Source organism: Microtus pennsylvanicus, chromosome 10 (assembly GCF_037038515.1).
Source record: "Microtus pennsylvanicus isolate mMicPen1 chromosome 10, mMicPen1.hap1, whole genome shotgun sequence".
NCBI classification, from domain to species: domain Eukaryota; kingdom Metazoa; phylum Chordata; class Mammalia; order Rodentia; family Cricetidae; genus Microtus; species Microtus pennsylvanicus.
In genome coordinates this window covers 91999260-92014644 of record NC_134588.1, presented here as the reverse complement: position 1 = coordinate 92014644, position 15385 = coordinate 91999260, and the positions used below count along the sequence as shown (strand labels likewise).

The 15385-nt window shown below is 50.1% G+C and overlaps 2 protein-coding genes across 2 annotated transcripts in view; both read left to right on the top strand.

Annotated features, from left to right (window-relative positions):
* Atp1a4 (ATPase Na+/K+ transporting subunit alpha 4) overlaps positions 1 to 754 on the top strand; it is a 35661-nt gene extending 34907 nt beyond the window's left edge. Inside the window, exons 21-22 of the mRNA XM_075989159.1 lie at positions 345 to 436; positions 726 to 754. Of these exons, the coding sequence (XP_075845274.1) occupies positions 345 to 436; positions 726 to 754 (121 nt within the window). The remainder of the gene's footprint in view (positions 1 to 344; positions 437 to 725) is intronic.
* Positions 755 to 4510: 3756 nt separating this feature from the next.
* Positions 4511 to 14967, top strand: Casq1 (calsequestrin 1). The gene is made up of 11 exons (XM_075989157.1): positions 4511 to 5019; positions 6645 to 6729; positions 7734 to 7834; positions 8461 to 8572; positions 8919 to 8992; positions 9318 to 9448; positions 10837 to 10882; positions 11257 to 11311; positions 11530 to 11630; positions 12784 to 12858; positions 14341 to 14967. Exons 1-11 carry the CDS (start codon positions 4741 to 4743, stop codon positions 14500 to 14502), a joined length of 1221 nt encoding a protein of 406 aa, XP_075845272.1. The 5' UTR covers positions 4511 to 4740; the 3' UTR covers positions 14503 to 14967.
* Positions 14968 to 15385: the final 418 nt, after the last annotated feature.

Here is a 15385-nt window from a genome sequence, read left to right as displayed (position 1 = left end):
GTGTATATATTCCCTTCCATAATTGTAGAACTTAGACTATGCAGAAAAACAGCAGGGGAAAGGAGAGACTCTTTCAGCAGCTCATGAAATCAGTTGACAACCTCTTTAAATGCTGCATTTAACTCTGGATATGACATTTATCGTCTTGCCACTGGCATTTCAGATTTGTCTTGTGTCTTTTCTCTCCCTTAGCACTCAGGTTCTGACCTCCTCAGAGGCAGTATCTACTGGATCTCAGTTCACCTCCCCAACTCTAGTGCCCAGCTCAGTCTCCAATGTTCCCATGCACCATTGCTTTGACCCCTGTATCTTCAGCCACATTAACCAACTCTTGCTCTCTGCAGGATAAACTGGTGGTTCTGCGCCCTTCCCTACAGTATTCTCATCTTCATCTATGATGAAATCAGAAAACTCATCATCCGTAGACGGCCTGGTGGTAAGGCTGCCCTGGACCTTGCTCTAGAATGGTCACCAACACTCTAGCAAGTTTTCCCATCCCATCCGGCTTCCCCAGACCCACTGACTTTCTCCGTCTCACTGTCTGTCCTTTTCTCTTCCTGGACCCCTGTCCTCTAGTCCTGAATCTACATGTTCCCCTCAATGCTCGGGGCCCTGTTCCACGTGGCAGGCTTTCCACCTGACCCTTGTCCACCCTTCCGCGGAGCTCCCCTGCAGACTCTCGTGGTTACTCCCTCTTCTCAGCCCTCTTTGTCTCCTCTGCACAGGATGGCTGGAGAAGGAAACGTACTACTGAGTGCAGCAGAGAAAGATCTTCAGATGACATCAGTCTCCCAAAAGCTGAGACTTAGTGTAACACAACATCTGAGATAAAGCCAAGCGGGGGGCAGAGACATTGGATTGAATTTACTCTGGATGAGAGAGAGGCATTCCTGGGGCTGGACCAAGAGCATCTGGTAGGAGATGGGGTGAGTTGGGGAAAGCCCAGCCTGCTCTATCTGGAGCCCAGTGAGGAGGTGCACAGTCTTGATACATTCATTCTAGAGAGTAAACATTTGGAGCAGCCCTCGCCTAACTCGGTATGTAGGAATCTGATTTGGGGGGACTAGAGGGTGCTACAAAGTTCTATTCCCACACTTAAAATTGTAACTGGCCAAGGGAGACCTCCAGAGGAGGCTGAAAAGGTACCAGAATCAAGCATCTGGGGCTGAGTGTGGTGGCATATACCCTTAATACCAGCATTTGGAAGGTAGAAACATTTGGACCTCTGTGAATTTGATGCCAGCCTGTCTACATAGTGAGTGCCAGGCCAGACAGGGCTACACAGTGAGACCCTGCCTTTAAAAACAGAAGATTAAGCCTGCTTGTCGCTGAAGGGTATTTCCCATTTTAAGATCAATCTCTCATGTGCTGTCAGTGTAAGGGACAAGAGAATGCCCCCAAAGTCTAGCGAGAACCAGCTGACGCTGAGCTGCATCTTGTAGAGGTACCATAGCACCCATTTCTGCACCCACATTTGGGGTGTGTGGGACCAAATAATCTAGATCTGACTTGGGTTTTCTCAGATCAGATGACAGGCCACAGCCCTGTTGCTGTCATGGAGACCTGATGACATCAGGCCCAGCAAGGCTCAATGACTTGGGAACGGTGACATGGAGTGTGGAGAGGTTCTCTCCTCTAGGGCAGACTGGTGGTTCCTGCCCAGTAGGCCTGTCGTTAGGACATCTCTAACCTAGCCCATCCTTTAGTCTTTCTCTCCAGTATAATCTTGAAACAGGCGCTGTGCATGCTAGACAAGTATTGTATTGCTGAGCTACACCCTGAGCCCAGGACCCAAGCTTTCCCGGTCTTAGCAAAAAGGTGCAAGGAACCTCTCTCCTACCCAGCCTCTTCCCGTGGTTCCTCCCCCACTTTGTCTTCCCCCTCAATCCCTCGTTTCTGCTCAGTGAGCACCACTGCTTTGCTCTGAGACTCTGAGTTCCTTCTCAGGGACCTTTTAGGGATCTGTGCCCCAAAGGAACCAGAAGAATGCTGAGGAAAACCGGGAGGAACTCAGCAGCTGTTGTAAAAATACAGCATAGGCACCACTGCACACCTCCCAACACTGCGCAAGGGCTGTGCCCGCCATCGCTAGATTCCCACCACTGCACTCTGTTTCGTAGGAGAAGCAGCTAGAGCCTCATTCTGGAACTTGTACCATTAACCGCTTTTCAAACTACTCTTTCAGTGGTAACCGGGACCAAACACGGTTACAAACAAAACAAAAACTAAACAGGATAATGGGAGTGGAGCATGGACCTGAAGGATGGATGGGCTTTGTTGCAGGCTGGCAGAAAACAAAACAAAATTTTTAAAAAAATCCCGCACATTGAAGGATGTAGCCAGCCCCTCTTTCTCTGTATCAGGCTCTTTTCTCAGAGACTTCCTTCCACCCCTTTCGTCTTCCAACACAAGGTCTCCTGGGGACAGAGCTCTAACAGTCTGGGGTCCACCCAGGCTGCTGACAGGGCTGAAACAGACCCTGGAAGATGGAAACGAGGTGGGGAGGTATGTGAGATGGGGAGGAGGGGGACCAGCTCCTCAAGTTTCAGTAGTGAGGAACTTTGAGTGTCTGGTGGGTTAAAAATACTGACACCCCAACTCAGGGTCATTTGATATGGGTGGCTGAGGCGTGTTAAATCCATCCAAAGGGCTGCACACGGGGAGCCTGGAAGGAAGGAGACCGAGAAGACAGCACAGAGGGAAGCATCAGAGAGAGGAGGACTAGAATAGTGATGTAGAAGCCAAAGAGGTTAAGGGTAGAAATGAAGCCAGAAAGGGCCCCCAGTGGGGAGAGCTGGCAGCATAGGAGGAGCTGAAGGGGCCAGGGTCCCCATGGAGTCCTGTCTGTTTCCAAAGGTCTAATTCACAATGGAAGACATCTAGTGCTCCGTTGTCTCTTCAGACATTTGCCTCTCCCCAGAACCCTGCAGAAATGAGACACCAAGACTGGATCTACTCATGGGCAGGCCTGGGTGGCCTTTGCAGCCAGGGTTGTAAGCTGTGCCTGGCACATCAGGCTCTCTCCTGGGAGATCAAGAGACAGGACTCTGAGATGGCCCCAGCTCCAGCGCCATGCTCTGGTCTCCCCTGCTACCACGGAAGCTGTCTTATACCCACTCCTGTTCTTAAGAATGTAAGTTAGGCGCGTGAGGTCTGTCACAGGGCAACGAAAGAAGCTATTCTGCTAACATAGCTTCATGTTTCTACCTAGATGCAAAATAAACACTATCCTTCCCGAATGAGAAAAACCTTATGCAGGGGACAAGGAGAGCTGGCTTTAGGGTGATCTTCTCACGATCCCCCTTGAGCCCCAGTGTACTTCCTATAGAGTGTGAGCCCTAGAAGGCCATAAAAGGGGTCTTGCTAGATACCGAAAGCTAAAGTCATCTCTTCACCTCCAAGTGAGGAGCCTGAAACTACAGTTTTCACACCTCCAGCTCTGCTTCGGGTCTCAGATGCATAGAATTAATCCACAGTCCTGGATAACCTTGCACAGGGCCCACCTCTTCCTGTTTACCTCATGTTGATTTTTCCCAGGTTTATACCGGATCATCTGGTGCCTTATCAAAGACATAGGAAAAAAATAGTATTTTTTTATTATTAGCTTTCTTTAGAATCACGTAGCCTGGGCATCCCGCTCGGCCCTCTATGTCCTAGAAACAGAGTCCCTCAGGATCAGGGTAGAGAGGACTGGGAGGAAGCAGCCGAGCAGAATTCCCTTCCTCATAGTGGTCCTTGCAGGCTGAGAAAGCCCAAGCCCACATCCCTACAGGATGGAATCCGGGCCAGCCCTGTCCTTCCCCGTACATTCCTGAGTTAGGACTGGTGAGTGAAGCAAAGGAAACAGGCTGGAGCGAAGCCAGGCTTCTGGTCTTGGACTCCGCTCCATCTTTTATTCAGAGAATGATCTCATCCTTGGTCCACGTTCTTTAAAGGGAACTGCAGGGGGTTTCTTTCCTGGAGCCTGGAATGTGCTTTTATTGCCCCCCTCTCCTTCGTACGATCAAAGAAATAGCCTTTAACTATGGATGACTGCTAGATTTTAGGTGTCAGAAGAAAGACGACATTTTCCCCACTTCATCCTCAGCTTAGCCTCTGACCTGAACTGTGTCCACCTCTTCACCTACATTTCTTTCCGATTAGCCTTGTCCTACCCTGGGATCCCCGGTTACCCCTCCATCTCCCCTCCTCCAGCCTCGGCTTCACTTACCCCTAACTCATCTGGTCTTATTTTTAGATCCGGCATCTCTCCCTTTCCCTTTCTTAATATGGCGATGAGCTCTTAGGCCTGCATGGGGCCAGGGGCTGAGGAGCCCTGGCCACTGGGGGAGGGGGAAGGAAGGAGCTGCAGGGAGCCTAGGGAAGAGGTGTAGGAGGCGAGGCGGGAGGATTCAGGCTCTCAGGGAGCTGTCCTGGCCTCAGAAGGTTATCCATCGCTCCTGCCAACCACAGAGACATATTTAGACAGGACCAGGTGGGGACAGAGGGGTGCCAGTTTCAAGGGGCAGCTCCAGTTCCCTCCCCGCCCCTGCTCCTATTGCTCCTCCTGACCCCTTTCCACTTGGCTCTGTCGGCAGTTTCTCCAGGACCCAGCAGTGTCCTCTGTCCACTGCTCTGGCCCACTCCCTACCCCACCCCCACCCAGAGCCCCTAACTCAGGACTCTTGTATCCAGGGGCACCTCCCTATCTCAGCTAACCTCCTCAGGACCAGGAGAGCAGACCTAGCTCCCACTACCTCCATGAGAGCTACAGACAGGATGGGGGCCAGGGCAGTGCCCAAACTGCGGCTAGCACTGCTGTTTGTACTGGTGCTGGGGATACCCAAGCCAGGCGTCCAGGGGGAGGAAGGGCTGGACTTCCCTGAGTACGATGGTGTGGACCGTGTCATCAATGTGAACGCAAAGAACTACAAGAATGTGTTCAAGAAGTATGAGGTGCTGGCCCTCCTCTACCATGAGCCCCCCGAGGACGACAAGGCCTCACAAAGACAATTTGAGATGGAGGAGCTAATCCTGGAGGTGAGTAGAGAATAGCAGGCCCAAGGAGCATGCCCAGTCCCTTCTGTGAGCCCCGTGTCTGAGGGTGGCGGCGGCTGGGGTCAGAGTATCACAGGGCCTTTGTCTTCAGGGAGAGCATGATTGGAATGCGGCCTTAGCCAAAAGAAAAAGACTCAGGAACCAGGGCCCTATGCTTTCTTTGGTAACTTTAGGGCAAGTCTGTGCAGTAGGAGGCAGGGATCCCAGGTTTAGCTGGGAAGGGGGGGGGGGCTGCGTGCAGGCCTCTGCATTGGGCTCCATAGCAGCGATGTTCTCTCCTAGTCAAAATATGCCCCCCTCACACACTTAGGGCTATACCCCAATACCCAGCAGGAATGTAAACAGGACTGATATTTACCTATGACTGACTTAATGACTATGTAGTCAAACATCTCCTGGAGGCCTCCCACAAGCCTCCCAGCCCAGTCCCTTTCCCTCCTCCAATTCCTCTTTTGTCCCTAGTGGATTAAACAAATGTCCTTACAGAAAATTCTTTTGGTTGAAGGAGGCTTCAGCATGCCATCCCCATCTTTTCTTTCGAAGAAGAGATTTTTTTTACCCCCACCCCAAATCTGACTTAACCCACAGCAGAGACGGTTAATACAAAGCATAAGGGTGGGGGGGAAGGGGCGCGGGGAGGCCTTAGATTGGGATACATGGCCACATACACCCTAAGGGAACTGCGATATGGTCATGCTTTTTTGTTTTGTTTGTTTTGTTTTGTTTTTTGTCTGAACTTCTCCGGTCCCTTCTCCAGCTTGGTGATACAGAGGCTCCACTTTGTATGGAAAACTTGGAACATTTCAGTGTCAGACACCAGGTCCCAGGCCTGCATTTCTGTGTGCCCTGTCGGGCTCTGGAAACCGCTGTCTGATTGATGAGCCAAGTATTTTTATCCTGAGCGCTCAGTAGCCTCTGCCATCCACCTGCCACCCGCCCTCCCGTTCCCCTAAGAATCACTGTGCTGAAGGACTGGGCGGGGTGCAGCTGCACCCACAGCAGAAAGAGTCAGGGTGGATTGCTGGGTGGGGAGGCTTGTGGGGGAGTGACCAGCCTGTGACTACCCTGAATACTGGCTGGAAATGCTACAGTACTAAGGGAAGGGGGGAGATGGATCTGGAAGAAGAATGCTACTTAGTTTCTGTCGTGGCTCTCCCTCCTTGGGTGATGAATGGTGACCTCTTGACTTTCTAGACTTTCCCACCCTTCAACAACATGACCAGCCGCCCCACCCCCACCCCATCTGTCTCAGTTCTCATTTTGGGAGTTACTTGAGGGTCCCAAGGATCCTATATTCCCCTATGCTGAGTTTGGCCTTTGATCAGGATGGAAGGCAGAGCCCAGCCCTTCAGGGAAAGTGAGACTCCTCAGCTTCCCTCAGGAACTTTACAATGAGCAGTAAATACCCACGATCTTTCAAAACACTGCGCCAAAGACAGGCTAGGATCATGGGGTGTTTGCGGAGAGTGTGCATCTTAAAGAATGGTCAAGGTCAATGCTTAAGCTCCTTGTACCTCAGCTGACCTGATGGTGGGAAAGCGTTAAATGGGGAAGGGGGTTAAATAAGAATTCTAGGATCTAATTTTAACCCTGACTCCTTCTTCCAGTTAGCAGCCCAAGTCCTAGAAGACAAGGGTGTTGGCTTCGGCCTGGTGGACTCTGAGAAAGATGCAGCTGTGGCCAAGAAACTAGGTAAGGAAGGGAAGGAGGGGCAAGAAGCAGAAAGGGGATACCAGACCAGAGATGCCTCGGTGGAGGACTTGGGGGAGATACGGGGGGCTTAGGAATTCTTCTACCATATCTATTCTGGTGGGGAGGGGAGTCTGAGACTGGGGCTATTCTATTCAGAGACTTGTGCCTGCTCCAATCCCAGCACGAGATGGGTGGGGGCGGGGTGGTAGCCATCTTTATCTAAAAAATGGCTAAGGCTGGGCATGAGCAGGGGCATGGTGGCTCATTCTTGCAATACTTGTACTTGGGAGGATAAAGCAGTAATATTCTGGGCTCAAAGCCTCCTCGGTTACATAGTGAAACAACAAAAAAAAAACAGCATGTAGACTTTGCTTTGTATACTAACCTAATTTAGTTTTAAAAAAAACGCAAGAGAAGAAACAAAGAAAAAGAAGCACAGGTAGGTGTTAGAAGGAAAGGGGAAACCAAGGAATACAGGCATAGCCAGAGACCTTCTGCAAAGACCTTTTCAACTCCTCTCCTCCCCCACCCTCCCCCTCATCCCTCCCCTCCCCCCTCTTAGCAGAGCACAGATGTTACATCACCCAGCCACCAGGCGGCAGCACAGGCTGGACACCGGATGTGGATGGGGGAAGGGTAGTTAGCAACAAGTCATCTGGACGGCAGCTCTTAGAGTCTTCAGGAATAGTCATCCCCGGCTATGTAGGCAGAGCAAGGGAGCTGTGTTGCTAGAATCTGCATCTTTCTGGTTTCCTCCCCTCCTGCTCCCCACAACCCCTCCTTGCCCCAGCTTCGTAGCCTGCTCAGCTGTGAGGTTAGCTCCTGAACTAAATCCCGAGGCACGGACATAGAATGCAGGGTGTAAGGAGTTGTTGAAAGTGGGTGGGGGAGAGAAATGGCGAGGCGGGGATGAGTCTGCTGGGATTATCCAGTGGGTAGGCTCTAACCAGAAGTTCGACTCAGGGAAGGCTGGGGTCGCAGCTCACCTCCCCTGTGTTCCTTAGGACTAATTGAAGAGGACAGCATTTATGTGTTTAAAGGAGATGAAGTCATTGAGTACGATGGCGAATTTGCTGCGGACACTCTGGTGGAGTTTCTGCTTGATGTGAGGACTCCCCTGAGCCTGACAGCCTTGACATTTCCAGTGCCCCTTAGTCCCTACTGATCCACCCTCCACCCCTCCACACACACACACCACAGACACCACAAACCAGACACGCACACTGCATATGCTGCACACATACCACAGGCAACATACAATAGATAAACATGTTTCACACAGATCAGACACCATGCACACAAAACAGATACATACCACGTGTGTATGCTCGCACGTAACAAATAACACACATCATATACAGTACCACATATACCAGTCACACAGCATACACACAATGCACTCTCATAGGCAGCACACATGACATACAATACACATATATCACATATAACATGCAACATACACAATTTATATCAGATATATACCACGCAATTAGACCCATAAATAAACCACACATACAACAACATACCCCATGCCAAACAGAAGATACAGAACATACACCTCACACACATGGCACAACACCATTAACAGTGTACAGCACACGGGCCATGTGCCCACCCTCTACCACCAGCTAGCTCTTTATCCCGAAAAAGTCCCCTGCCTTTCCCTAGATCCCTCTCTGGGTCCTATCAGTGAGGACAGAAATGGTCTCCTCCATGTTTTTGTTCTTCCAGGTCCTAGAAGACCCCGTCGAATTGATCGAAGGTGAACGAGAGCTGCAGGCATTTGAGAATATTGAGGATGAGATCAAACTCATTGGCTATTTCAAGAACAAAGACTCAGAGCGTGGGTAACAGCTCCACTGCTCCCCTCTCTGACCTCGCTTGCCACCCTGTCCTCCTGCCTCCCTCCTCCTGCCAATGGCTCTCAGCATCTCTGGTTCTGAACTTCCTATCCCTCTCCTTCCTTCCCGTGGTCAGCCCCTTCATCTGTCCTGTCTCCTGTACCCTGGGGCATTCCCCAATCCTCCCCCACCACAGCCCCGCATTCCAGAACTTCCACTAGAGTTCAGTTGTATTTTATTCTCTGAGAACTAGAGGCTAGAGGAGATGGGTCCAGGAAGATCTGCAGAGAAGCCAAGGGGCTGATTCTCTGGCAGACCCTGAGAATGACTGTCCTCTCTTCCCCTCAGACTACAAAGCCTTCGAGGATGCTGCTGAAGAGTTTCATCCCTATATCCCTTTCTTCGCCACCTTCGACAGCAAGGTTCTCTTCCCCGAAACCGCACCGCTCTCCCTACACTCTTAAGTTGCCCCCAGCCTTCTCTCCCAAATTGATGGAGTCTTGGTCCCATTCTGCATGCCGGCACTCCTGCACCTGAAACTCATCCCTTCCTTCTATATAGTTGAAGGGAAGAGGGGCATTAGATTGTCTACCCTGTCATTGCCCTGTTAAATTAGCCCAGGGAAGTTAAGCTACCCCCGCAGACCTGCATTTTCTGACTCCTTTCCTGCAGCTCGTTTCCCCTTTATACTAGTTCCCACTCGGACCCTGAATCTCCGACTCACAACTCTTGTCTACTTCCTCAAAGGTGGCAAAGAAGCTGACCCTGAAGTTGAATGAGATTGATTTCTATGAGGCCTTCATGGACGAGCCTGTGACCATCCCAGACAAACCCAACAGTGAAGAGGAGATTGTCAGCTTCGTGGAAGAGCACAGGAGGTGGGGACTGAGCAACCCTCTTAGTGGGGGCGGGTTCCTCCTGGGGCTAGAACACCAGTCTGTGAGCTGGGCTGGGAAACTTAAGCCAGCCTGGAAGCCAGTGTCCACTGGAGATGAATGCTCCTCCGGACATTGGTGCTCACTGAAACACTAGTGGTTCTGCATTATATTTTGTGCCCCAGAACTTAGCCCTGAGCCTTACACAAAGTCCTCTGTAAATGTGTGTGGACCGTGGGGCTGGTTACCATTTAAGGAATTTGCCAACAAATGAGTAGTGAGTGCCTGTGTTCTGACCAGAGACTTAAAAGGCTCCTCCTGTCTACTGTTGAATTTCATTCTTTTATCATCCTCAGTGAAAGAGGCGACAAGGGGAAGAGGAGTCAGAACTGGGATTTAAGCCTTAACTCAGTCCCATGCCTGTTCTCATTCTCAATGCTAGCAGTTGTCAACAGAGGTAGAGGAATTGGCCAGTGGCTGTTAGGTAATGTTTCCAGGACATTTGTGGCTGTGAGGAGTGTGGCTGGTATTCTAATTAGAGACCAGAGATCCTATTAAGCATCCTGCAGTGCACAGGACACCCCCTGCCCTCTGCATCAGCACTGCTGAAGCTAGGAAAGCCTGCCCTATACTCACACATAATTCACTTCCTTCACAAGACTCCACGACTAGAAATACCCACTCATCAGTCTAAGTACCACTTACTCTCTCCCACTGGATGCTGGATGCTGGCCCCTTTCATTGGGGCACGACATGTTTGCATTGTTTAACTCTACCCAATACCTAACTCAGTATTTACAATGTATTTCAGCCCCTCCCTGCTCCTGGTACTGGGAAGGGAACCCAGGGCCTGGCACACGTTAGGCATGATATACACACACACACACACACACACACACACACACACACACACACGTTTTTTGACACAGGGTTTCTCTGTAGCTTTGGAGCCTGTCCTGGAACTAGCTCTTGTAGACCAGGCTGGTCTTGAACTCACAGAGATATGCTTGCCTCTGCCCCCCGAGTGCTGGGATTAAAGGCGTGCGCCACTGCCACTCGGCCTGTGGCATGTAATTCTATTGAGCCCAGGTTGTCAATTTTATTGAATGAACAAATGAAAAAAAAAAAAAAGGACTACCCTGATACCCAGTTCTTACCGCTCCTCCCAGCGTCTCTCTTCCAGCCGGTCCCTTCCCACCAGCCATTGTTTTGCAACCATGCAATGATCTGGGCCTGACGCCCAGGGCTTTAGATTTGCAAGCTGGCTTTGTTCTGGGGTACAAGCTGTCTATGTCCTAGGCCTGACCCAGAGGTGCTTTCAGCTGTGGGGACCTTCTGGAGGGAGATGTTCTTCTCACCCACTGAGTAGGGACCCTCTGTCTCTCTCCTAGATCGACCCTGAGGAAACTGAAGCCTGAGAGTATGTACGAGACTTGGGTGAGTGTCTCTCCCAGGACCCGGTGCTTGGGGAGCCCGGGCGGGTAGAGTCTTAGAAATGGCCATCCTTCCTCTACCTTGTGCCTTCTGCTGGGGGAGTGGGGAGAGCAGTATCTCAGTCAGGGGGCAAGGTTTCTGTACTGAAGAACACATCTCCAATGGCAGGCAGAAGTGACGGAGAGGTCAAGTAGTCTCGAACTCTGAGGGTAAAGGGATTACCAGAGCGAAAGGTGTCACTCAGAAAAGAGTCACCACCGTGGAAATACAAGGTGGCATTCCATGATTCAGACTCAGGCAACATCAAGGAGGCTGGATAGCAGTAGAGTAAGGTCACCCCCAGCTCTAACCCTGCTCCCCTCCTCACCCTCCAACAGGAGGACGATATGGATGGGATCCACATTGTGGCCTTTGCAGAGGAAGCTGATCCTGGTGAGGAAAGAACCCTGACATGGCCCGGGGGAAGCCAGGGGTGGGTGGTGTGTTTGTTGGGTCATAGGACTGCGGAAGGCATTCCTGGGAGTTTGCAAGCAGCCTGGGGCGTGCAATGTGTTGGTGTAGGAGGCGAGGAAACAGGCCTGGATTCCTGTCTCCTGTGTCCCTTTCTTTTCTGCTCCACCTCAACGTTTCTCCCTTCTGCTCCCTCCAAGATGGTTTTGAGTTCTTAGAGACTCTCAAGGCGGTGGCCCAAGACAACACTGAAAACCCTGACCTTAGCATCATCTGGATTGACCCCGATGACTTCCCCCTGGTAAGAGGCCCAGCTCAAGCATTGGGCTCCTAATCTGGGGACTTGGCTTGGGGCGCCGTTTTTGTTTCAGAATTCCTAGCCCTACCTACTTCCTAGTTGGGGACCCAGAATATTATGCCTGCTGCATGTTCATGAGCAATGTGGACACAGAGGGCATCTGAACAAGGGGAACAGGGACGACATGTGATTGTATGGGATGTAGTATGTGATTCCCAGATCAGAGGCGGACAGGTGATTTGTGTGCCAGAGCTGAAAAGCGGTCCTCTGGTGAGCAGCTGGATACAGCACACTGCACATGAATTCAGGAAGTCAGCAGATCCCATGAGCCAGGGGATGGCTCCGCGCTCAGCTGAATCCCCAGCATCTGCCGTTTGTTGTTGAATGAGCAAACAGGAACGTGACAGAATACTGATGATTGCCAGGTATAAGTACTTAAGTTAAGACACGCAGAAACTGAGCTGGAGAGATGGCTCAGAGGTTAGGCGCACGCGCTGCTCTTCCAGTGGGCCTGAGTTCAGTTCTCAGCACCCATGTCTGGTGGTTGTTCAACTACAGGGGATCCATACCACTTCTGAAGGTATGCACACACGTGGTAAACGCTCAAACACACACACATAAGTAGAAATAAAAATAAACCTTAAGTAGCTGGATGGTGGTGGCACACGCCTTTAATCCCAGCACTTGGGAGGCAGAAGCAGGAGGATCTCTGTGAGTTCAAGTCCAACCTGGTCTACAAAGTGAGTTCTAGGACAGCTAGGATTGTTACACAGAGAAACCCTGTCTCAAAAAAAAAAATCAAAAATAAATAAATCTTAAAAAGAGAGAGATGAAGGAACTGAGGGTTCTACAAAGAGAAGTGAGCTGTCCCAAGGCATATAGCCAATCATAGGTAGAGCCAGGAACGAAGCAGAGTTTCTGTTCTACTTCTTCTCCAAAGGGAGAAGCTGCCTTCTTCCCCGTCTTTTTTCTTTGAGGTTTCTTCTCTTTTACTGATTAGCTTTACCTACAAGCTTGTGGATCACAGCTGGGCTGTCTCTCCATCCATTAGCGCAGCTCATCCTGCCTCCTTTTAGCCCTGGCCCCAGACTCATCCTCTGATGGGCTTGTGAACTTCTAACTGGTATTAAGTTGACATTTTTGGTTCTCTCCACAGTTGGTCCCATACTGGGAGAAGACGTTTGACATCGACTTGTCAGCTCCGCAAATAGGAGTTGTCAATGTTACAGACGTGAGTTTCCTTTCCTCTTTCCTGGCTGTGTACCAGATCATCTCCCACCCAAGTACTAACAGGGCTCGACTTTGCTTCACCTCCAAGATCAGATGTGACTGGGTGTGTTTAGGGTGGTGTGGCCATAGACAGCACCAGCCGTCTCAGCATAGCTAGCTCTCTTCCACACTGCTGCTAACAACCAAGCGAGCACTGCCCAGGAGCAGAAGCCACTCTGGTCAAATGGCTGGACCTGTCGGGTGGGGACGCATGACTTGAGCATTTGAATCTTTCACTCGCTGGAATTATGTCATTCTTCAAAGTCCAGTTCAATTTCTTTGTCCTCCACTGAGTTTCTCTTTGGAATCATCCCCTCTATGGTACCCTGGGAGCACTGGCATTAAGAACTTCCCTTTAGAGCATCCTATCTCTTCTAGCAGTCTTGGAACATTTCGAAGGCAGACGTCTTCTGGTGACCACATAGTAGATACTTACGTGTTGAGCTGAACTGAGTAGAGCAGCTTTTGCTTTTGTAGTATTCTCAGTCTAATGGAATAGGCAAGTATCCCGTTAATTGTAAGGCTGGTTCTGGTAAGTTTTATAATGGAAATAAAATGCTAGCAAGGCCGGAATTTCTGCTAGAGAGACTCGGAGTAGAGTTTAAGAGGAAGCAGCATTACAGTGGAGATTATATAGTGCAGAGGATTTCAATCGGAGACAAACTCTCCAAACTGAGAGCCAGGCCTGGTGGCCCATGCCTGGAGAGGCAAAGGCTGGAGCACTGCAGAGAGTACAAAGCCAGCTTGGGTTACACGGCTGAGTATGAGACCAGCCAGCCAAGGCTGTAAAGCAAGTACACATTTTGTTTTGTTTTGTTTTGTTTTTATTTTTTGTTTTTTGAGACAGGTTTTTGTCCATACAGCCCTGGCTGTCCTGGGAGTCACTCTATAGACCAGGTTGGCCTCGAAATCAGAGATCTACCTGCCTTTGCCTCCCAAGTGCTGAGATTAAAGATGTGATTCATCAAGAGCTTATCTTAAAAAAAAAAAGAGTTGAAAAACAAACAAACCAACAACACAACAACAAAAACACAGCAAAAAAGTGAATATCAGGTTTGGGAATGGGCAAGTATTTTTTAAAATTAGAGTTTCAGACTTTAAGATCACTGAGACTATTACTAGAAAATCATTTTATAAAAATCTTGAATGTTGGCACCTCTGACTTTATTCTGTTGGCTGTGAGTAACCACCGGTGCTTTTGTATTATGGACACAGTAGAGATGCATGCTTTCAGCAGGTCAGGATGGCAACAGTGAAGGAACACAGACTGAAGGGAGGGAGGTCTGTGGCCAGTTCACCTCTTCTTTCCACTATGCTGACTCTGATCTTCACCAGGATAGGTTCTCTGGCCACGGAAGGGACAGAGGATGTACAGTGAGCGGGAGGACGAGGTCCAGATCTGTATTAAATTTGGCTTCCATCCCCTACCTGTGCCATCACCTAGGCGGACAGCATATGGATGGAGATGGACAATGAGGAGGACCTGCCTTCTGCTGAGGAGCTGGAAGACTGGCTAGAAGATGTGCTGTCGGGAGAAATCAACACAGAGGATGATGATGACGACGACGACGACGATGACGACGACGATGACGACGATGATGACTAGTTGCTGTGGCAACCACCTACCAGCCCCACTTGCTCTTCATATGTACCTTCCTACCATCCACGCACTTCCCCAAGCTCCTTGGGACACTAGGTCACTCTCTACTACAGGGCCCACTGTGGTCTACATACAGGGTGCTTGAGGTCCTGGTCTCCCCCGCTGATGAGAAAGGGAGCTGCTTCTCCTCAGATACCAGCCCAGTTCTTTCATCTCTCTCGTTTCTTATTCTATACCTTATCCATATCTACTGATTCTCTCCTCCCCATACTTTCTGATTCTCTTGCCATCTCTTCTCTGTCCCTTCCATCAACACAGTCTCCCACTTTTCAAATCTTAAACCTTTCTGGCTGTCCTGATCCAGGCCAGGAGGAAGGGAGGTACTGTGTTCAGGGATGTATCTCACCCATCTCTTGTTAATGTATTTGGGTCAAATGCAAGGCCTTAATAAAGAGATCTGGGGCAGAATGAGCAAGCGTCTGTTGTTGACGAAGTCTCGCCCTTATGGCAGGAGGGAGGTGACCATCGGAGGGGAGATTTCACTGTGAGTGCCTTGTTAGGAATGAGCTAGGGGCTGATTAGCAGTTATCCCAGGGAGGGCTGGATATTTATCTGCCTCCAGTCAACAAGCCTTTTCTGAACACATGGTGTTTGTTCAGTGTTGTTCTGGAGGAACAGACAGCGCCAGGCCTGTCCCTGCTCTTGAGCTGACTAGCCTTGCTGGAAAGTTAAGACTAACACCCTAAACAACTGAAGAATACCATAGCAATATTAATTGATTGTGTTGCTGCTTGACAGTGCCCTCCCAGAGGCTGTGTATTTGAACATCAAGGCTGAGTCCACTGTTCTTCCTTAGTGAGGGTCTCTCCAGACCATGGTGGTCCTGCCA